The 22,323-nt window shown below is 43.4% G+C and overlaps 1 protein-coding gene across 2 annotated transcripts in view; it reads right to left on the bottom strand.

The window, feature by feature from the left end:
• Window positions 1–2,163: 2,163 nt before the first annotated feature.
• NSG2 (neuronal vesicle trafficking associated 2) overlaps window positions 2,164–22,323 on the bottom strand; it is a 38,196-nt gene continuing 18,036 nt past the window's right edge. For both annotated transcript variants that reach the window (XM_075102453.1, XM_075102454.1), the window contains exons 4-5: window positions 5,672–5,782; window positions 2,164–4,106 (exon numbers count right to left, since the gene is read on the bottom strand). In XM_075102453.1, coding sequence (XP_074958554.1) covers window positions 3,915–4,106; window positions 5,672–5,782 — 303 coding nt within the window. In that variant the 3' untranslated portion in view covers window positions 2,164–3,914. The remainder of the gene's footprint in view (window positions 4,107–5,671; window positions 5,783–22,323) is intronic.

The following is a 22,323-nucleotide window of genomic DNA, read 5'->3' as shown; positions in this document are numbered from 1 at the left end:
AACAGAGCACGCCACCAGCCCTGGAGGTCCCACCATTGGCACCCCCTTTTCTCACACCGTTTTTGTGGGCAGTCCAAGAGGATCTGAATCAGTGGTGGAGCGATTCCCCTCAGAGTGTGCTGCAGTCAGCAGATGTTTGTAGCAACAATGGGCAGCTTTTCAAAAACAAGGCAGTCTGTGTTAGTCAAGCAGGATATAGTGCTTTAGGGTCATTGGGTTACTTCAGAAAATCAATGCTTGCTTCCACGTGTTGGCTGGTAGCAATCTCTTTTTCTCTTGCTCTCGATCTTTCTCAGGCTCCAACAGCCACCATTTCTTCCTCCTCCTCCTGAGCCTAGGCTGGGGGCAGCTGAGTTCCCACCCCAGCATCACCACACCCTTTAGTAAAGCTACTTTTTCCCCCACATGTTCTGCCAGTTATTCCACAGGACTGCTGCCCACCCTGTATGCTCCTGTCCTCACAAGATGAGCTCATCCATGTGTTGACACTTCTTGTTCATTCCTTCCTACCACTCTAGATAGGACAAACAGTCCTGGCACCCATCTCCTGCATGACTCTCAGAAGACAAATCAACTCTTTCAGTCCCAGTGGAGAATTCAAAATCTGCAGCAATCTAGCATAACAGAGAAGCTCGCCCAAAGGGACTCATGCTATAGCAGGGTCCGTCACAGATGAAGAGGTTGGGGCTGACTTGACTTGGCCATCACATAAATGTTGGGAGAAGCACAGGAAAGGCTCTTGTTCATCGGTATATTCAGAGCTGAGACTGAGCCCTCGCCAGACACTAGCTCACAAAAACACTACTCTGCAGAGCCACTCAGGAGCTTCAGACTTCACAGAGAGATGACATCCAGGTTGAGACTGTACTATCATCAATATGCTACTTGAATCAGCATTGAAAACATATGATCAACATTGAAGGAGGCTTTTAAAGACTGAAATAATAAGATGATGTACTACGTTTCAACCTTCTCTCTCTCTGTTACTGTGATTAAAGCATGTGGTTGATCTTGGAAGCTCCACTGCAGCTTGTAGAAAATCCATAATAACAACATTCACAGTAATGAAACTTGCAGCTGGAGTTGGGTTGTTTGGTTTCTTTTGCTCTCCCATGAGTCTTCCTTGGGTCTTTTTTTAACATGCTGCTCCATGCAGATTTTGATCTTTCCTTTATTAAAATGGAATGGCTATCCCCACTGACTCACTTACCTAATAATAGCTAGAACCTCGTAATTCAAATTATTTGATTCTTGGGTTTTTTAGATTAAAGTAAACATACGGTTAGAGTATTACTGTGAGAGTTGCAGTAGAAATACCATAGTCAAATTAGCCTGTGACTCAATGCTGCAAAGCACGCTGAATCACTTTTAACACATTACAAAAGTACTCAGTGGTGACCTCTAACACCAGAGTGGTTTCTGTCCTACGGTAGCTCAATTTCACAACTCTGAATAGACTTTTTTTTTGGAAGCAAAGCTATCCAAAGGTTTTTATAAAACGTTCTTTAGCCTTTGGGAACGAGCCAATTAAATGCCAGCATATCATTCCATTTCAAAGGTTGAAGGACTTGAGGAAACACAATCTGCTTTCTGAACAATGTGAGTTGTGGTTTCATTAGAAACCAAGCTGCAGAGTTTGGATACAGAGCTCAACTTTTTAAAAGTTCAGCGGTGGCTCTTGGTTTGTCAGCTGCATTTCCCTGCAACGCTTTTTGTAACGGCCCCTCTGAAGGAGCCTGCTCCACTACAGATGAACACTTGCATTGGGAGTAGATGGCAAAGCAGGCATTGCTGCCAGCCAAAGTTTCTACCTTGTTGGCCTCAAAAAGGGAAAGGAGGGGAGGTCCCTCCATAAAGTCAAGAATCACCAAGAGAAAGCATCTTCACTTGCTTTGAAGATCAGCTTCGTTTTAAGCACTATTTTTCTATTTGCAATTGAAAAATGGGCAGGAACATAGGGAATAAACCCCCAGTGATTAAAGTGGAGCAGTGATTAAAGTAGCAAGCTCTGAACATGCCTCCTGAAAGCCAGAGTCACCTCGGTCCCATGCAAAGGTGCAGTCTCTGCTGCAGCCACACTTGACAGCACCAGGCACACACACATCACCACCCACCACCTCCCAGCCCGAGTCACCAAAAAAACCTGCCAGAGCCACAAAGACGCTCAGTCACATCTAGCTTTATTTTAATCCCGTCAGAAAAGTTCAAGAATTACACCAAAAAATACTTCAGTCTCTGCTACCTACTGACAAAAAATACACCACAAAATTATAAACTGTTCAGTGGTTTGCTGGAGTTTTGATTGTTGGTGGAGGGGGTGGTTTGTACATTTTGAGTGAGAAATGAATTTACAGGTGGAAGGATAGGAAATCAGACAATGGCATTTGGCACTACATTTTTAGCTACATTATACAGTTATTTATCATGATGCCTGTTAGGACTGAGGAGTTCTGCCCTCATTTACACCCTCTAGTGTCTATGTATGCAAAATGGAGGACAAAACTGCCCAATGCAGGGGAAGAAGGGGCCAGTTCCTAATTTCCATCCCAGTCTAACCACAAATCTGAAAAAGCAGCCTTAGGCAAATGTGAACCTTGCTCTCCCTGTGCACTCTGCTCCTGCTGCTCAGTCTCACCTTGCCTCTGCTACCGAGGAGCAGAGCTGCTTTGCAGCAATGGCTTGCAGCTCTGAAAAAAGAGAATCCTTTTCTTTAAATCCCACCAGTCTGTCCTAATCACACATGCCATTTGTGGGGAGCGGATGTTTTACATTGGCCTGGACTGGATTAAGCTTGGGGTCTGGTCTGTGTTTGCAAGCAGAGATTTGATGGGACCCTTGTACTCTGAGAGCATGCTATGGCCATCCCTCTCTAATTACCTAGAATGACATTAAATACTGAAGTATCTGGAGTTGAAGGAGGGAAGCAGGAGCATCCAATTTCATGGGTGAAGGAAAATCAGGACCTGAAAAGTTAGAGGCTTAATGCTGTTCTACATTATCACCAGTCTTGAGAGGCTCCTCAATTTATAACGGGATTTCTTTGCCTCTTGGTGACCCTCCAGAGGGACGTCCCAAAGGATGAAGCCTCATGTAACTTGCCACAGGTCATGCAGGAAATCTGTGCCAGCAGCAGAAGTAAAGCCCTGATCTCCTGACTCCTAGACCTGTGCTCAGAAGTATATTCTTGATTTCACTATGGCAGCCTCCAGCTGCTTCCATCCTGCTCCATACCCAAATGCCAGCCAGGATTTCAGCCCCAGAACCCAACCAAGATCACTAGCACAGTGGCGGCTCATTACAACTGCCTAGATCTTTCTGGATTTACTTAGGCCACTGTGCAGGGCTGTGTGTGCATGTGTTTTTGCACATGCATATGTTCGAGGGAGGAGGGGATGCTTGTATTTATCAGAAAATGAACACTGATGCTAGATTCAATTTGACAGCAACATATCCCCCCTTTGGCAAGCTAAACATTGCAACAGGTTCTCTCTACCCTATTTCTTGAAAGGATTTCAGATGTTCCTTCACTGCATGTTAAGCCATGTCAGCTTTCCAGCAATGATAAAACTTTGCGGGATTCTCTTTGCTGCTCTTATCCTCTCTGGCTGTTTATCTAATTTGCTTTTTTTGTTTTTTAATTTCTTTTTCTAACAAATAGTTAAGCAATGATTTAAAAATATTTTTACATCGTAAGGTACAGTCAACATCAAACATGCCTTTGTACAAGAGCTCGACTCAGTTACAAATCAACGAGAACAATGCACGAAAAGAAATATCCATTAAGATGACTCCTGCTCTTGGGTTTTATTTATTCCTGTCAGGCTGTTAGCACAGCACCCTCAGCTAGAGCAATGCAGTATAGACATGGTGTTGTTCCCCCACCCTCCCACTTTGCCCATTACCACTTGGTAACTTTAATGACCTTCTGTCTTGGCAGCCTTGGCTTCATGGTTTACCGATCCTGAAGACAGCCAGGGTGATACGGCACGGGAGCTGGTCTGCTTGGCCATGCTGTAGTGGCTGATGACGGTGTAGAACCTGCCCCGGGAGTTGGAATCCTGTGCAGAGTAGTACGCGTCCAGCGAGGCCGGGATGCACCGCTTGTGCTGGAAAGGGGAAGAAAGCAGGAGGAGTAAAGAGTGGTCCCTCGGCCTCAGGTCCTTGCTTTAAAAATCTCAGGGTTAGCTGTTTGCATGGATGACATTTTACTCAGACTTGCTGCAAGAGTGTTTGCTGCGCAGCCCCAAATGCCTTCTAGTGCCATGGGAACACACAGAGTTTAGAGTCAGGCAGCAGCCTTCAAAACCTGTTGCTATTAGCAACCCTGATTGCAGGCTGATTTCATCTGTGGATGGGAAATGGGCACTGTAAAATGAAGGTCTGACTGGTTTAGTACATTAGTGGCATGCACAGAGTCTGAGCCTTCTTGCTGGGGTCCTAGCAGGGCTGGCTGAGCAGCTCTTATCACGTGCTGGACTGAAAGCTCTGTAGTGAAAGGTCCAGAATTAATCCTCAGACAAGCAGAGGACGGGCAGAGGCAGAGTAAGCTGCTTACATGCTGCTCTGCTACAGTGTGTTATCTCTGACCTGCAGGACAACCACCTTGGTCAGGGAAGGTAGGAAGTGTAGCACAACTGTCCAGCCCTTGCAAGAGCTTCTTGTCTGTGCAGGCACTGCCCATGCATCTCCACTGTGCTAGTGCGGACACCTGTGTGCTAAGAACTGCACAGATAAAACAATTTGCTTTGCCACAGCTGTAAAAGAGCAATCAGACGGTAATACCTTTCAGACTGGTTGGTATTCACCGGAGTCAAAGTAGCACCAAGGACACAAAGGCCCCCAGGTACAATTATTATTAAATTGTGAGATACCCTAACTCCCAGTTCAATGTGACTAGCTGAAATCTGAGTCCAAAACCTTTAATCTTTTCAGAAGCACAGGTTTGGATCTGATTCTGAAATTTATGACTCCATTCTAATTTCGTTTTTATATAACCTAAGAGAATAATTCACAATGACTAATACGCCAACATCCTTACTCTATTTTCCAGCCCACAGATGATCCCCAGTGTGGTCAAGACTCCTGTGAGTTTCTTCACAGTAAGGAGTCAGTGAATCATTTTACAAACTTCTTTTTTTTTTTTTAAATCTCAAGAGACCAAGCAAATTGTTCTCTGTGAATATTCAATATAAGATCACTGGGCAGCAGGGTTTTAGCAATTAAGTTACATGGTTTTGTTCTTGATAGAGGCTCAAAATCACCTAAAAATGAACTACAAGGGCAAATTTGGATTTCTTTCAGAAAGGACACATGTGCCAGCACTCTGGGAGTTTGCTTTGCATTAAAATGTATGCCAGTAAGCCTCAGTCATTTGGATGTGTGGGAAGCAAACGCAGGATTCCAGCTGCAATAAATCCATTCACAAATATGAGGAATTGTTCCTGAACATCTGTCTGTAGTGTTCACCAAATGCTAATCCCAACAATTACAGCGTAACAGTAGCTGATGGAGGCAGATGCAAGTCCACATTTCCCATAACACTTTTCCCATTTCAACACATTCTTGCCAAATGTTCTGTTGGCCTGGTCAAAAAAGCAGACTAGACTGCAACCATGTAGTCAATTAGAGTCTATCATTATCTCAGGCAATTCATCTGTCTGAAGTTTCTTACCTTATAAACAAATCCATCTGGGCAACTGTGGTCATAAGTAAAGGCTTTGTATACCACAAGAAACACTATGCAGGCAAGGAATGCAAGAGCCAGACTTATGAGAATAGTGACCTACAAAAGAAGGATAATGTTACTCTACATATGTTAAAATGGCATATGAGCAACCTCATAATTAAATGACTTATAGTAACAGCCATCCTAACAGACTGCAGTCTTCACTCCACTGTGCAGTACTTAACTAAGCATGGTAATTGAATGAATGCTGGATCCAGTAGCCCTGAATTCTCACATCGTTTCCATCCTGCCACAGGCCTTCAGGAGCCACATTCCTGTGTTTAACCCCTTGCAAATGTATGGATTTGGCTGAGGCATTTGGTGTTCTCGGAGGCTTTGTGTTCCCATGATCTCAGCTGTTCAACCAGCAGCAGCATCTGCTGGCCCAGCAGGGTCTGCCAGAAGCCAGGGTCCACATTCAGGGTCTAATCTGTGCAGATAAGCTGCCTTATAACTATGGCGAGAACCCACTTTTCTGATAGCAGAGGTAGGCGAGCAGGTAGGAAGAATGAAGCTTTTGTAGCACACACCCCTTTGTGCCTTCTGGGCAATGCGACAAGGACAAATTGTGCTTCAACCTTCTACCTTGCAGAAGGGAAGGATGGGAGAAAGGGAATCCTTCTCGGTTTATTGAAGTTGTAAAAGAATACCCTGACCACCAGCAAAGCCCAGCATGTAAATCCCACAGCATGTCCAAGAGCAGGTGCCATTGTTGGAGGTACCAGACACAATACCCTTTTGGGGGCTCAAGTATCTCCCCTCTCCTCATTCCTAAGCAGGTTACTTTGCTGAACCACTCTGTTTCTTCGCTGTAGCACCCTTCTCTCCACCCCTTCCAGGTCCCTCTTAACTAGTTCATTCTACAGCAAGTTTCCTGGCCCCATTCAGATGTCTGGACTGAGGCCCTGATCCTTGATTTTAGCTGAGCTGCGTCCTCCCTGAAGACTGAGCAAGGGTCCCAAATGCACTCTCCTTCTCCTCTTCCCTAAAGCTTTCTTGGTCCCAGCTGGTAATTCCACAAATGCAGCCTAAGTGGCTCTGGAATTCTACTGCCTAAATTATAGCAACCCATCCTGTCAAGGCTGCTGTCTCACACTGATCTGGACTGGCATGAAAAAAATATCATAGACCCTGGGGCTCCAGTGTTACCATGCAAACTAGAGTTCTAATCAAATGAACTCACTTACAGAGGTGATTTGGGTGGGAACAGGAGCAGGGGAAACATTTAAAGCTGTGCACAGGCAGCAGCATGGGGAGGAAGCTGCGGCAGCTCCCCAGCTTGCTCCGGCTCGCTGGGACTGAACACCAGCAGCATGCATTTTGCAGGATGTTTGCCGCATGAAGAAGGGGCTGCAATGTTCCTGTGCCTGGTGAGCCTGTGAGAGCTCACGCTGAGGAAGTTCCTACACCAAAAGTTAGAGGTCAAGCACAGGTTTACAGGAGAGATAGCGATCCATGAGGCTTTTTCCTACCCATGACCTCAATCTGTTCGCTTCAGAATCCCACTTTCCCATCATGGCACCAGAAGCTGAGTCCAGGGCTGCAAATTTTCCCTGGTCACATCAAAACCCAACCACTGAGAGAACCGCAATGGTAGGATGTGGCAGAGACCATGTGTCTGCCCCCAGCTAATGCCATTACGTGCAGGCATGCTACCACTGTACCATGCAAGTGCTCATCCTTCAAAACATGCCCCTGGCCCAATATCAGGGCTGCACCTACCTGTACTAAAGGCAATCATTATCATTTACTGCCCTAGCAAGGAAAAGGCACAATTTTTTCTGTTCCATCTAGTTATTCATAGTTCATCCACCCTTTTGTTAGAGTTATGTCACAATCTTTGTTTTCTTGTATGAGTGTTCAAGGAAATGGAGTTCAAGGTACAGGCAGAAGTTGTTCCTTAACTAATGTATAAGAGACTGGTCATGGTAGAAAGTGGAGAAATACAGATATAATTCCTACAGTACACTGGACAGGCTTGTCAGGAACAGCAGCTAATAAATAGCAAGCCAGCCACATCTCAGAATTCATCAATATAATACTATTAATATAACAATAATATTATATAATATTTGTAATATTATATCAATAAAGACATACTGATTGCTTAATATTGGTTCACACTGGATTTCGTTCTAATTGTCTCCTTCGGTGATCATAGCAGCTGTAATTCTGAGAACCTGTATGGTATGCAATCCCTGCACAGACTCAAAGGGCCACTGTAATTGCTTGCGGTGTAGGAAAATACTTCTCATCCTCATCAATCCTGCAGAAACATGCACTTCCTGGTGAGATGTATTCCTACGTCTCACACAGCACGCTGGGACTATTACTCAGAGAAGCTAAAGCAGCCCTGGCAATGCCACCTGCAGTGCTGGAAGATCCAGAGATACAATTTTGGTGGGTGTTTTAAGCCAAAAAGAAAGAGTGAAGGTAAATCTGCATGTATGGTATAAAATCTGACCCAACACATCCAGTTCAAAAGTCAGGAAAAAGAGAGGTGTGGAGACTACATATAGCAGGAGAGATCCATAAGTTCATTATTGAGTCAGAATATTTTAGAATAAAGCATAAAAAGGTTAGAAAATTGGGGCTAACAGGCTTTTCCAGTGATGAACTGAAGCCCCATCCTGCCTTGTAGAATAACGGCTCATATTAACCTCCTCCTTGGGGCCTACTCTGCTGCAAAATGGGTCAATTAAGCAAAAGGCAGCTGCAGAGGGAGAAGCACTTACTGCTGGATCTCATCAGAGAACATGTGTAAGAGAGTCCTGGTGTGCTGAAAAGGTAGCTGGTAGGAAAGGAGTACAGTTGTATGAATTGCACCAATGTGACCAAGAAAATATGGGCTCCACCGCCTCTCCATCAAAGCACACTTGCCTGCAAGTTTGAATTGAAATATTTCTGATCAGCTTTATGGTCACCCATGGGTTCCCAACCTGGGGAAGCCGTGTGCGTTTTCATAGTGCTGAAGAAGAAGTTGTCTCAGGTGGGTTGCAGGGAGATAAAAACAGAATTTGCCATGATTTCTGCCCCAAAAAGAAGTCATATTACACCTGAAAAAATGAAAAAAATGTTACTTTGAAAAAGTATAGTCAAAAGGAGGATTAAGTATGCCAACACTCTCTCCTTTTTCCAGAAGGAGACCTGGGAAAAACGACTCCTCTCCAAAAAGGTCCATCACAACCCAGCTCTGGCAGGCCAGTATGGAAAAGCAATTCCACCTGTACAATACACGCTCATCCACTCTTCTCAATTTAAAAGCAGAGCATGTTAGGCCTGGTACTTCCTCCAGTAACAAATGATGTAGTAACACAAAGATGACAATGACACAAGTCCCCTTTGACATTAGTTTGAAGGCACTAAAACAAGACATACATCTTGCTCTACCAAAGTCAATTGTTAGAGGCCCGTCCTGGCTAGAAATTCAGAAAATAAGAAATAAGAAATGCTGAGCCCTCCAGTTTGGTTGCTCTGCCCTACATACGAAGGACAATGAAAAAAGAAATCTTGCCTGGGTTAAGCTGAAGGAACAAACTTGTGCTCAGGGCAAAGGAAGAGACAGAGGGCAATGAAATTACACTGAATGCCACCTGGGAATGCACAGAGTGTAACTCAGTGAGAAAGTACCTTTTGTTCCTGTGAAATAAGAAGCTGCTCATCATCCTCTAGCTTTCTATAGTAAATACAATCTTCATCATCAGAGCTAGCAAGAGCTGCACACCAGCAGTACACATCCACCCTGTGCTATGATTCGTCCTGCCCTAATGACTACCTGGTTCCTTTCTCCCCCTCTGCATCCCCGCTTCCTCCATCCCAGCGGGATCCTTCAGGGCTGACTGCACCCAGAGAAGAGGCTGTGAAAGAGGAATATCCCTGCACTGCCAGATGTCCTTCTCATCCCAAATGACTGTGCCTTCCCCAAGAGCTGCCACCAAAGTTGCTTTGAAGGCTTCTCACTCTGAGCCAGTTAAAAAGGCCAAGTTCTTCCTTTAGCCTTCAGAAAAAGAAAGAACTAAACTGTCTGGAGCGAGAATGAATGTCCCTTCTTCTGTTAAATCCCATGTACATGCATAGCCTATGGAAATGACCATTAGTAATGTGATTTGACTGGTTCCTTTCCTCTTGTCTGCCCACTGAGCCCCTAAAAATGATTAATTCCCCTCTGCTCTGTCGCTCTGCTCTGGCAAAGTGCTGACACCCAATTCATTACCTCCCAGGAGCAGGTCCCTCGCTGAGCTCTCCCCTCCCTTTGGGGTGTAATTGAGCCCATTCTCACCTCCCTCCTGCCGTTTCATGCACTTGCAAAATTGCAGCATGACACAATATTACACATGATGATACATAGTGTAAAATTGCTCCGGGATGAAATGTCGCCTAAGATGTTAAAACCCAGAGGAAAGTGAAGAAAAATCCACCCCTGGATGTTTCGCCACGACATAGCTAAGATCCACCTCTCTAGCTATTCCAGAGCACACAAAGCTTCATTAACATTCAAACACCAAAGAATCACAGAGCTGCAATACCTAATAAACCTCCACTTTTTTTATAATTAACGTGAACCTTGGCAGTCTCTAAGCAATATACACACTCACAGAGGGGAAATAAAATTTAGTGAGCAGATAAAACCTAGAAGAGCCGCAGGCATGAATCTGTCACGTGTGACTGCCCGAGTGGGTAAAAGAAGGGGGGATTCACCCGCCCCTTCCCCAAAGTCTTATATGGTTCCCAAAGGTTCCTTTAAGAGGGGAGTATCTGCTGGAATGGAGGAAAGAGAATATCATTGCCATACCAAAAGACTCCCCATCCTCCACAAATCAGAAAGAGGCCCTTAGCGTCAGTGGAAGATGTCAAACCCCCATCAACAACAGCACATTTGGCTTGGTTTCTCCCCATCTTTCCCACAGATGAAGTACATGTTGTATTTTCACAACAGCATGGATTAAAAAAAAGGTATATCCTCGTGAAGCAACAGGACATAAGTTGCCACTAGGTTTCGTTCCAGTGATATGACACCTAATTGCAATGGTGTTCCAGTTAACCTGGCTTTCATGCTGTCAATCAGAGTATCTTTCCTACTCTCTTTGATTTCAACAGCTGCCCATGATTTTTTTTCATCAAAAATTACCTTCTTCTCTCTCTAGCTACAATGAAAAGCCTTATTTGAAAGCAAATCACAGAATAATGCCACATCCAAACAGCAGGGCATTTTTTTAATAGCCTTTTCCATTGCAAGGTTTCTACAATTTTATTCCTTATTGTTTCCCTTGGCAAAAATTTTCTGGTTTGTACCCTTAGCTTTCAGAGAGTGTGTGCACCCTTCACTCCCCATGGAAGTCAACAAGAGCAGGGAGCTGCTGGTCCCTCCAAGAATCGAGCCTTAGGGGCTTTGACAGCAATACTGATAACCTGCTGAGCTACAGAGCCTGCAGGCGTTGGGCTGGTACTGACTGTCACACAAACTAGTGAGGTATTTCAGTGCCTTGGAGTCCTGGGAAACCTAAATTGTCTGGAAATACCTGGGCAAAAAAAGGAAGCAGAGAAAGGCAGACCCTAAACAGAGGCTGATGGGAATAGTACTGTACAGAGGAGATAGTCATAAGGAAGGATTTTCAGGCAGTGTAGGTGGGGTAAGGGTATCTCAGCAGATGGCGGTTCCCTCAAATTCATTCACTGTTTGAACTGAGTTGACAAATATTTTTTTCCCCAGTGGGGACGGGATGCAGACAGCTGCCGATTAGTATTCAGCATCCAACCTGTGCTGGTGAGCTGTGGCGGGTGTGGTTTTGTTCCCACTTAAGCCACATATTACTTGCATTAGCAGCTGGAGGAACATAACTTATAATCATGGCCCTGGTGTCAGGGCTTGTCATTCCACCGTTATGTATTTTTTTTGTTCACAGGCTCTGCTGATGGTGTCACAAACTACGAGGGCTCAGCATAAAAATGGTGAAAAAAAAATTGTATAGGGAGAGAAAATAACATGGGCATTCAAATGCAAGCCACCTCACAGTGAAACACAGAGGAAGACATCCTATAAAACTGTGAAGCAACACCTTTTGAAGAAATAAAGGGTTGTTTTTTCTAACCCAAACCACAATTATTCTATGAAATTAATCACAATTAATCTAACAAATTTACTCTGTACAATATGGTTGGCAGAAGGAGTAAGATTCCAAAAAGATTAGCCATTCATATGGAGAGCCTCCACGTGGCTTGAAGTAGGGCTTATTAAAAGAAAAGGCACAGCCCCCACCAAGTTCTTGTGCTTGATGGCATGAACCAATCACTCAGATCCAGATCCACAAAGGCGGTCAGGTGTCTAAACCTCCTTCAGTTTCCTACAAGACACTAAAATCAGTAGGCACCTTCTGTAGGCTCAGATGTCTCCAGAGGGGTAAGAAATTGTCCATTTTGGGTTTTCATGTATTGCTCTGACACAGCTGCCTCTGGGTCATGACAGTGAGTTTCAGCTAGTCTGGTACAGCACTGCAACCCTTGTGCTCCACTGCTAAAGCTCAGTCCCATCACTGCTCATAATCAGGCAGAAGCTCTATCATCTGCTGTCTAAAACTAATTTGGAAAATCACTGTGCTGCCCTTTCTTTGGGGAGGAAACAGCTGCATTCAGTCCAGCTTTGGAGGAACTCAGCAAGAACTGCCTACTGTCTGCGGACAAGGCACAAGGCCCAGGCGCCCAGGCACTTGGAACCACACTCCATTTGCCACCTAAGTGGAGCAATTCTCAGGGTGCAAACAGATGATGTGATCTCTATCAATCTGTCTGAATTAAACAGCACAGAATATCTCTTCTGTGCTCATGCAAGTCTTGTGAGAGGCTAGCAAGCAGGGATTTTCATCAGTGTGGGTGGTGCTTCTTAGATATCAAGCATGATTATTTTTCTAAACCTGGCAAATAAATGTTTGACCCTGGACACCTTTCCCACTGCTCAGAGCACATAATATACACGCTTATATACACTCAGAATAGGAGTATGGCCAAGAAGATGCCACAACCAGGAAAAGCATTGCTGTCTATAGAAAAACCAGCCAGACAAGGAGCACCCGGAGAAGAGTTAATGCTCTCAGAGCACAGAGGTGTGTGTTACTGTGAAGGAGATCAATTTAATTCCCAGGTAAAGACCATTTACCATGGAAAAACCCCTACAAAATTCTGCACAGTTTTCCTAGTCTTAGCATCTGTAATGGGAATAAGGGACCACAGAAGGCAGATGCCTCTGTCCATTCCTGCACTGCAGGAATTCAAGTTTGTCAGGAAATGATGCCACTGATGATACCATGTCTGCTTCTCCAAGATACCTTCAGTGTTGCTGGGTATTGGGAAATTTTGTGACCTTTAATAGGCAACTCAGTTTAAGAAATTCTCTTGGGTTTAATTTTCTCTTTGTAGAAGAAGAAAGGCTCTGAAATGAGGCAAAATTTGTTGTAAATAAAATTGGCAGAAATTCTGTCAAGATTATTTTCACAGAAGGGCATATGAGCTATGCTTGGATAGGCAACAAGGCTCTTGCCATAATTACATCTGGAAACCTATCAATCCATTAACAACCTAGACCACTTGCATGCAAGAAAAAAAATCATAAAATATTCAATCCATTTGCCACAAGGTCAGTCCTAGAGGTCCTGCTGCTCAGCTAGAAAGGTTTCAGCTCTAAGGGCATCTCAGTTTACGTTCACAGATTCATGATGTCATTACAAGGATTTTTGACACCGAAAAATTCAGGAGGGTAGATTTTTCCCCTTCATCCCATAACTCCTTCCAGCTGAAAATTAAATGTATGATTGACAACATTATATCTCAACATGAAAGCTACAGCTATTTATCAAACATATATGAATTCATACCTGTTCCTTTTTCGGGTTAAGTATAGGTGGCCCATCCACCTTGGTAAAGACCGGTGATGATTGTTTTTTTGGCAGGAATGGTAAGTGAAAGACTGAGGAGCATCTCCCACCTCCCAGATCCAGCTGCCTATCCTGGCTGCCTCCCACCTGTATGCCAGGATGAAATCCACGTGTGACCCACCCCACCATTGGAATCCAGGTTACTAATGTAAGAAAACGAGGCAGGGAAGGAGCTACAGGCTGACAGGTCACTCAGATTGACCAGGGGAAGAAGGACTCTGAAATACACCCCAGGAAGAGCTGCTCCACTGTTTAGACTTGGCCAAAGAAATGGTGTGGTGCGTTGTCCAGCTCCTTGTTATACAGCCTAATCTACTCTGCTGGTAAAAATGATTAGGCTGCGCTCTTCAAAAATGGCATTTCACTTCTGATTTTTAACAATCTTTTTGTAATAAGTTGCTGATTTTGCAGCAGCAGCTTAGCCTCTGAAATTTTGAAAGGCTAATGGAAAAAAGTGACACAACTGGGTCTTCATATTTGCTTGGTACTGTTCAAGAAGATGCAGTATTTGTCCTTTATTATTATGGCACAGCTTTACTCCAGGTGGTGCCCAGATCCTTAAGTAGCATCTCTTAGGAGATGTTTTGTAAGAGGGAAATGTCCTTAGTCATGCTCCTAAATCCTCAGAGCTATGGGAAAGTACTCCTTAGTGAGGCATGGCTTCTTACACAAAGCTTAAGGGTTGTTTTCTTTTTTTTTTTGGTCCATTATCTCAGTATTCATAACCATAAACCAATTTGTCCCCAATTCTCCTAAGAACACTGAACACCATCCGTGAGGATGGTATAATCTCGGGGTCCAAAAACATCTCACATCTGCCCCACTATTTCATGGGTTCCTTTCAGCCCACACAGCCTAGCAATCAAAGTCCAAAAGACTCACAGAGTAGAGGAAAGAGAGGGTTATTTCTCCAACTGCCCTAAAGCCTCAAAGGTATCTGCTTGAAACAGCACTAGCTGAATGTGAGCCAGTTTGCTATCCTAGCCGTGGCCCCGTTGGCTCTACCCATCTCTGCATACACCACCCCACCATGACTACACGAGTGAATCTCTCCAGGTTTGCACATCTTAAACATCATTCTTCCGAGGTGACTACATACCCACCAGCAATTCCTCTGCTCTGCGCCTTGTAATACTGTGAGTGTAGCACGAGTGTGGAACAAGAACACCGTGTTTCTAAGCAATTTGTCAAATAATTAAATTATGCACACAATAACTAGCTGGCTCAATTATATTAGCCAGTCTCCATCATGTAATATAATTTCTAGTGGCTGTTTAGGCACTAATAGCCTCAGATCTTTTTAACTGTGTCTGGTGCCAGCTGCGATCTGCATGACGTCTTTCTGTGCCAAGTCAAACCCCTTGAAAGGAAAATTCATGGCTCGGTTTCCAAGTCCCCATTCCTTATGGAAGTTCTACAATGTCATTTTCAATAAGGATGCTTCCACCACTGAATATTAGTGAAATTTCACTGAGGTAAATAAAAAGCTCTGTTTGGTTTGCTTTTTCTTTTCTGCCATTTAATGCCATTAAAAAAAAATTCTTCATCAGAATAGGCCGGTATATTGAGATGCTATAATATTGCTTCTAGGAACACCAAATAAATACATACAGGTGTTTAAAGGTCTTTTTCCCCTTCTCCTACAATAATATTTTCTTCCTTTTTTAACTACCATAAGCCTTCCCTCCTTATTTCTGTGACTCTGCTACTTTCAAAAGAAAAGAAGCAAAAACCCAAAAGTAAACAAGTGGGATCACTAAGGAACACTGCTATAAAGGTGCTTTTCTTCCCAAACCTGTGGTCTACTAACGCCTGACATACCGTTTCATGAGCTGAGCGATGCTGGAAGAGGCTTGCTTCCAGGTCACTAATTTGAGATGGTTTTTCAGCTAGTGGGATTGTGGTAGACAGATACATCGGCTCCACAGCTAACTCTTCATCAGTGACATCTGCAGTTTCCAATGGCATTGTGCAAAGCCTTGGCTGTGACATTTCCTCTGGTCACTTCATGTGGGACATGATGCCTCAGCTCTTCAAGGGCCCTTTTTAAATGCATTAACAGGAATACAAGATAAATCAAGCCATCAATAAAATGTTTCCTTGCCTACCCTTTGCCTGCCAAGACTCAACCTCTGAAGGGTCTCATACACGCAAAATAATCCCCTCTCCCTGCTTCCCTCACACTGGAGGGAAAGCATTAGGAGCCTGAGTACAAACACGTTCAGGGATTAGCACATGGCAACCGACCTGGGAAATACAGGTTGTGTTCCCTGCTCTGCTGCTGGCTTTCTTTGACATCTGACACACACACAGGTCCAGCTCCATGGCTTGCTCCCCACTGATACTCACAGACACTCCAGCAAGATCCACCCAAAGCTGCAAGCATCTAAGTCTCCAAAAGCTTGGCTTTCTCTGGGCCTATGTGTGCAAAACCACCCAAGCACCAACACCATCCCATGGCCAAGGATCAGGCAGGTTCTAGCGAAAAGCTGAGGTCTGTTTGCTTTATGAAATTACCTTCTTCCACAGGCAGGGCAATTTTCAAAGCAAACCTTTCACACTCGAGTGCTTGAGTACCGAACTAAGGCACAAAATAGTATTCCTCGGGACATATTTTCTTGTGGATTTGCCTCTCCCATTATTTTCTTATATTTTGATTTTACATGTGACACTACCATTTTCCTCATCAGCCATCAACAACAGAAGACTGGATTTAAAAATGCACAGAACAATTTAAGCTCTTTATATGCCAGGGCACAAGATAACTTCCCCCTACCACTCCCCAGTCCCACGGACTTCATAGATAAAATGAAACCGAAGGTCAAGCATGCACAAATTAAAACACCTTTGTTCAGTGCACTCTTGTGGTTTAAAAAAAAATAAATTGGAAGTTTGTTCCTTCAAGAAGGTCAACATATTCACATGCATTTCCACATCTATGTCTACCATCATGGGTCAGGAAATAAAGCTAATAATATGGCAGCATTTGTGGTCCAATACACCCATTTCTCTTAAAAAACTTATTCTTATTATGTGGGTGCTTCCTACAATGACAAAGTGAGGACTTGGAGAGCAAAGTATCTCCTGGGTAACTTAAGAATTAAAAGCCTTTCCATTTTAAATTAGAAATGTAAAGCTTTATTGCTGCAAATTACTTACAAAAGCTACCCTTTCAAAAACAAACAACAAAAATGAATAATCGAGCTGATTATGATGCCTTCAAAGGCATGAGGCCAGTTCCATTAGCTGTGGATCTGGCCCAACAGGATTAATACATCTGCAAGTACTAACAAGAGGGAGCTCAGGTCTGTTTAACATTCAATCAGCAGCCTGTGCTGCTTTATAAATAGAGAGAATGAAACATTACATGGGAAAAAAAATGTCTGAGTGAAACATTCCACTTCCTTTGGGTTTTTTTTTCTTTTTTTTTTTTTTTTTTTTTTTTTTAGCATTCTGTGGTTTGGCTACAAGACTCAAAATGCACTTCATGACAGTAAATAAACTCTGTCTTGGCTTCAGTCAGCTAAGAACTCCTCCTCCATCCCATTCGGTCCCTTTTGCTACATTAGCCAAACTAGCATTAAGCATATATCATTCCACCTCAAGTGCTCACAAGAAAATTATCCAACAAATAGGGTTTACTGTGGGGTGGCAGAGGTACCAGAATGAAACGTGGCATTGTGTTGTTGAAGACAAAGATGCAGTGTAAGAAATCATTCAGACTAAATGGAAACTGCAATTACATTTTGTAATTAGCAGAATGGGTACCTCCATGCAGTCACTTATGAAAACCTTTCTCAAGCATTTTGTTCCAAAGCAAAGGGTCAGCTGAGGTTTCTGCTCTGTTACTCCTTTCTTCCTCTAATATATCATGGTCTGGAGAATTTACATTCAGCAGGTCTATCACACAAACCCTTAGTCATGTGAATATTCTCTGTGACTTCCATTTTTAGACATTTTCTGCATAGCAATTAACTTCCTTCTTCTCTCCAAAAATCAATTAAAGGAAAAAAATAACCCTGAACAAATCTCTTCAACTGATTACTCTGTCAGTGCTCACAGATGGCAAAAATAAAATATATTTGAGGTCTTTTCTGACTTTGCAAAAGAGTACATGTGTATGTTTCTGTAAAAAAGAATATAAAACAAGAATACACTTTAAGGAATGATTCATTTCATATAAAAGCCATACCTTTCTTCTTTTTCGTTGCTTTTTAGGTGGCCCCTAAGCCAGTCATACAAAGCATTCTAGCTAAATCAAAATATACTTTTCTTGTGTGTGTTTTAGACATGGAACATCTTCCTAGCTTTACCTTCTTGGGACCTAGCCTGTACCAGAAAGCCAGGTATTACCTGGGAACTGTTACAAAAACCACAGACTTCTACCCAGACAGGGGAAAGCATTCAGGGTTTATAGTACCATACCTGAGAATGCAATCAGAAATTTCTGGTTTCTGGCAGCAGAGCCACAAATCCACATTTGGTTCATCCTCACAGCTCTGAATTGTCACTGATGACCACAAATGGCTCCATCAATCTATCTCGATGCAAGCTGTGAGACCAACTAGGGCAGACGTGACCTATCCTCTTCTCTTCCATTACAGCCAGAGGAAGGGAAGAATGATTTCTGAGCTCAGGCAGAAAGATGATGAGCAATATTTCTCATTTCCTTTCATACACAAGAGTCTGAATCCATACAGGTGCTAGTTTGCATCAGATGTAAGTAGACACAAGGTCAAGCAGGGCTGGGCAGCAGATTTGTGAGAAAGGCAAAACTGTGACCCTCTGCATTGCAGTGGAAAATATTCAACCTCCAAAGACAAGGCAAAGTGTGGATCCAGAGACAAGTCACTCCATCACTGTCTGGAGAAGACTTAGGAGACGTGAGGGCTGTCTGACACCCCAGCAAAAAGAACATGCCCACTGCATCTGAGCCCACTGGGAAAGGAGATTAACTGATGATAGCTGAGAACTCCCAAAGGGAGCGAATAAGCCTCCAAATCAGTCCCTAGAGACTGAAATCAACCCCTTCATACTGAATCCTTTCCAAGTCCCTCTTTGAATGCAAGACAACAGGAAAACACCATACCATCCCCAGTGCTGGTGCCAGTGCAACAAGATGCCTGGACGCTATTGCCACGGCTCGCCTGGGCCTGCCACCTTTCTGATTTACCTCCGCTTTGTCCCTTGTTCTCCTGGATCACACGGCCCATCTGAATGCTGTGCAGCCTGGAAACAACATCTCAGCCACATTAGCAATTATCACCAAAGTGAGAAAAATCTCTGTGTATTAGAGCGTGTTCCCTCCCTCGAGCACCACTCACATTAGTCAGTGTAATGGGATCTTTCAGCAGCCACTCTGCATCTTCCAGATAACCAATGTGATGTGGCAGTTGCCATGGTAACACTGTTATTGTTAGTATTAAAAAGCAGTAAGGAAAAATGTCCTGCTCACACTCAGAGGACTCCTTTCTCTACGAGTTACTCCTGCCCTGTGGCAACTTAATAATTAGAGGAATCTTTAAATTTATTTAGCTATTGAATGGGCACAATGAAAAGCCCCATGCCATTTTCCTGGGATTCATTCCTTTGCAGGTTAGAGGAAGAACTATCAGCATAAAGCAATAGCCTACAAGTGAAAGCAGAACTTCCTATGGAGAGGTTTGCAGGAACCGTGGCATGGAAGGGGAGTTTGGGAAGGGAGAACGGGGTTAGCAGAAAGAGAGGAATGCCACATTTGGGGCTGGGTGTTTGTGCAGCAGAGCAAGGGAGAGTTGCCACCTACACAGCTGCAGTGGTGATGTGCCCTTTAAAAACAAGGGCAGGGTGGGCAGGTAAATAAATGCATGCATTCAGGGAAATGAGGTGTTTCTCACAGCTACGCTCACAGTGCAGTCATTTAGCAGCCCAGAAGCACACAGCAATTCTCTGCACCACACTGGACGAGACAACTTGTGCTCCCATCTCAGCGGATCTTACCTACAGAAAGAAAGTGATCAAGATCTGCTCTCCACCTTCCTCCACAAGCATACAAGCTCCCGACTTTCCTCTCCTCTGAATTGCAAAGCCTGTCACATGAGGATCCTTTCACTACAAGATCTAGCTGAAAACCTTGGGTATTCGATGGGTCAGGTTCTAGCAGTGCAAGCAGGGGGAACGTCTTCCATTCCAGCAAAGCTGTTACCAACAGGAAGCCAAGCCCTGGCCCTTGCCCAGAAAAGTCTTTCTTAATTAGGAGCCAAGCGCTTCAGATACTGGCTTGTTTTTGATAAATGAACAATTATTGCATCAATGTCTGTTTTGTAGGGTGCGGCTGGAGACAAACTGATTTTGTTCCAAGTCTTTCACATTAGGTCAGAGAAAAATAATTGTTTCAGTATGAGCATTTCAATTACAGAAACATTTGAATGGATTCCACTCTATTTTAAGAACCTGATGAAAAGTATGGTGAATAATTACATTCACCGTTTACTGGATCTGCATGTTTCAGAGCAGTTTCAGGGTGGAGGGAGAAGAGGGTTGATCTAATGATAAGAAATATATTGTCATTGCATACTCAACAGGAACAGATTATACATCCAGTGACTCTGAAAATGGGTCTTTCCACCTTGTAGCAAAAAGTGAAGTTCCCAGCCTTCTTCAGTGAAGTAATGGTCAATACTTGCAGATGATTTTTCCAGTTAGATAAATTGCTCATAAGAAAACATCTTAAACATCTCAATTTCTCCCCTATACACTCACTCCCAACTTGTTCTGTTAAAGACAAGTACATAGTTTAATTATTCCAACTCAGAAAGACCAATAACTTCAACTTTCTTAAGAAAATGACCCACGAAAAGAACAGAACTCTGGAAGACATGAGAAGTTGGATAACTATGGTGGGTAACTATCACCCAGCTAATAGTCATTAAATCATTGTCTCCCTGAAAAGGCAGTAATGAATAGCTCTATGGCATTTAGTGATAACAGAGGTGAAACTCATTGCCAGTGAACTTACTTGTGTAATAAAGACAGCAATTTGCACAAAATCAGCAGCTGACACGCAGTTATGTGTTTCAACCCCACACTCCCTGTGGTAAGCCTACACTGAGAGACCACTTCAGTAGCTTTTTTGGTGCTATTTGGAGACAGAAAAATCTGGGCAACTTCAGGGCTAGCACAGGTCTACGTACACTCACTGGTCCTGACTGGATCAAGCACAAAATCAATGAGCAACTACTATTCTCCAGCTTGTTGCTTCTTAAGCAGGGTGCTGGTGTCTTGAACACAAACTTCAGCTAAGTGACGGTCAATAAAGTGGGTAGATACCCACTCTCCACCATGTAAATGCTTCTGATTAATTTCTGTGTTATCTGGACTGGTTGGAAAACAAAAGGAGTCACTGGAAACCCTATCCTCCCGAAGTGACAAGGCATCATTCAGTGGATAATCTTCTTGAAAAGCAAAAGAGCATTTGATCTCATTTCAGTACTAATAGACAGAAATAAGGGCAGAAACTCACGGGAATGATGATAACTGCATATGAGACATTGTTCTTAAAGCTGTAAAATAGGATATCACTGGCAAAAAGAAGCAGTAAGCCCTGCCTCAAATGCAAAGTGTTAGTTCTGTTGTCCCAAAGACAAATGTGACAGAGAGAGTCATCACATTTGCAGACCTTTTCTAGTGTACCTCAGTGTCATCACCGGATGGCAAAGCATGGTAACATAAGTTACCTTCAAAGCATGCAAAATGGAAGGCAAACACTAGACACCATTCCCCTCCAGACGGAGAAACCTTGGATCATTACTGCAAAATAGGATCTTTGCAGTTCAGAAACTTCCTAGAGGGACACACTCCAAAGGCATAAACAGTCTAGAGGAGGCAAGGCCTATAAATCACTGTCAGTCAGCTTAGAAAAAAATGTTGTCATTGCTTCTCTGTGGAGGAGTAAAATGATAAAAGAAATTTCTTTTATGTACGGATGGCTCAACCATAACGCTATTTTAACATCATTTTGTTGTAACCCATCTACACATAACTATTTAAACATTTGTTATGAAGTATGTATGGGGTGACTCATCCAGCTGAAGAATAAGCCTAATTGGTCAAACTTCCAGGACACTGTGTGCTGAGCTATAGAGAATCATAATCTCATCTATTAGGAGATGTGACAAGTTGCAGAAGCTATCTAAAATTCCTGGAAGAGGTAGTGTGAAATAAGAACCGTTGCCTAGGGACAGTCTCTTCTTTACGATAATTAAAGAGCTCAGATCTGTGCTATTCTGGATGGATGAAAAACATGCTTGCATAAGCTTAAATTCTGGCTTTGGCTTGCTCATGCGAGAAAGTTGCCTAATAATTCATTAGCCTCTTCAATAAAAGATACTCAAAAGGCAGAATAAAGGGCATCTGTGGATTTGACTGCCATGTTGATATGGTCCCAAAATTTCCCCCAGAGATCCTGCTCTTCTGTATAATGCAGCTACATGACTCAAAAAAACCCCACAGACTTGGGAAAAGTTTCCTCTTCCCTGAGAACATTCCCATACCATGGGACCAGAAGTAGAGTGGAAAGAAAAGCACTTCATAGACTGAAACAGAAATGTTAAAAACCCCACAAGAGGGGTTATTAGTGGGTGGGAGCACAGTCGTAAATACGGAGTCCAGCAGCGTTTTTCAAGACACAATCAT

This window comes from Phalacrocorax aristotelis, chromosome 8 (genome assembly GCF_949628215.1).
Source record: "Phalacrocorax aristotelis chromosome 8, bGulAri2.1, whole genome shotgun sequence".
Lineage (NCBI taxonomy): Eukaryota > Metazoa > Chordata > Aves > Suliformes > Phalacrocoracidae > Phalacrocorax > Phalacrocorax aristotelis.
The sequence above is the reverse complement of the archived record's forward strand: the minus strand, read 5'-3'. Positions and strand labels throughout refer to the sequence as shown.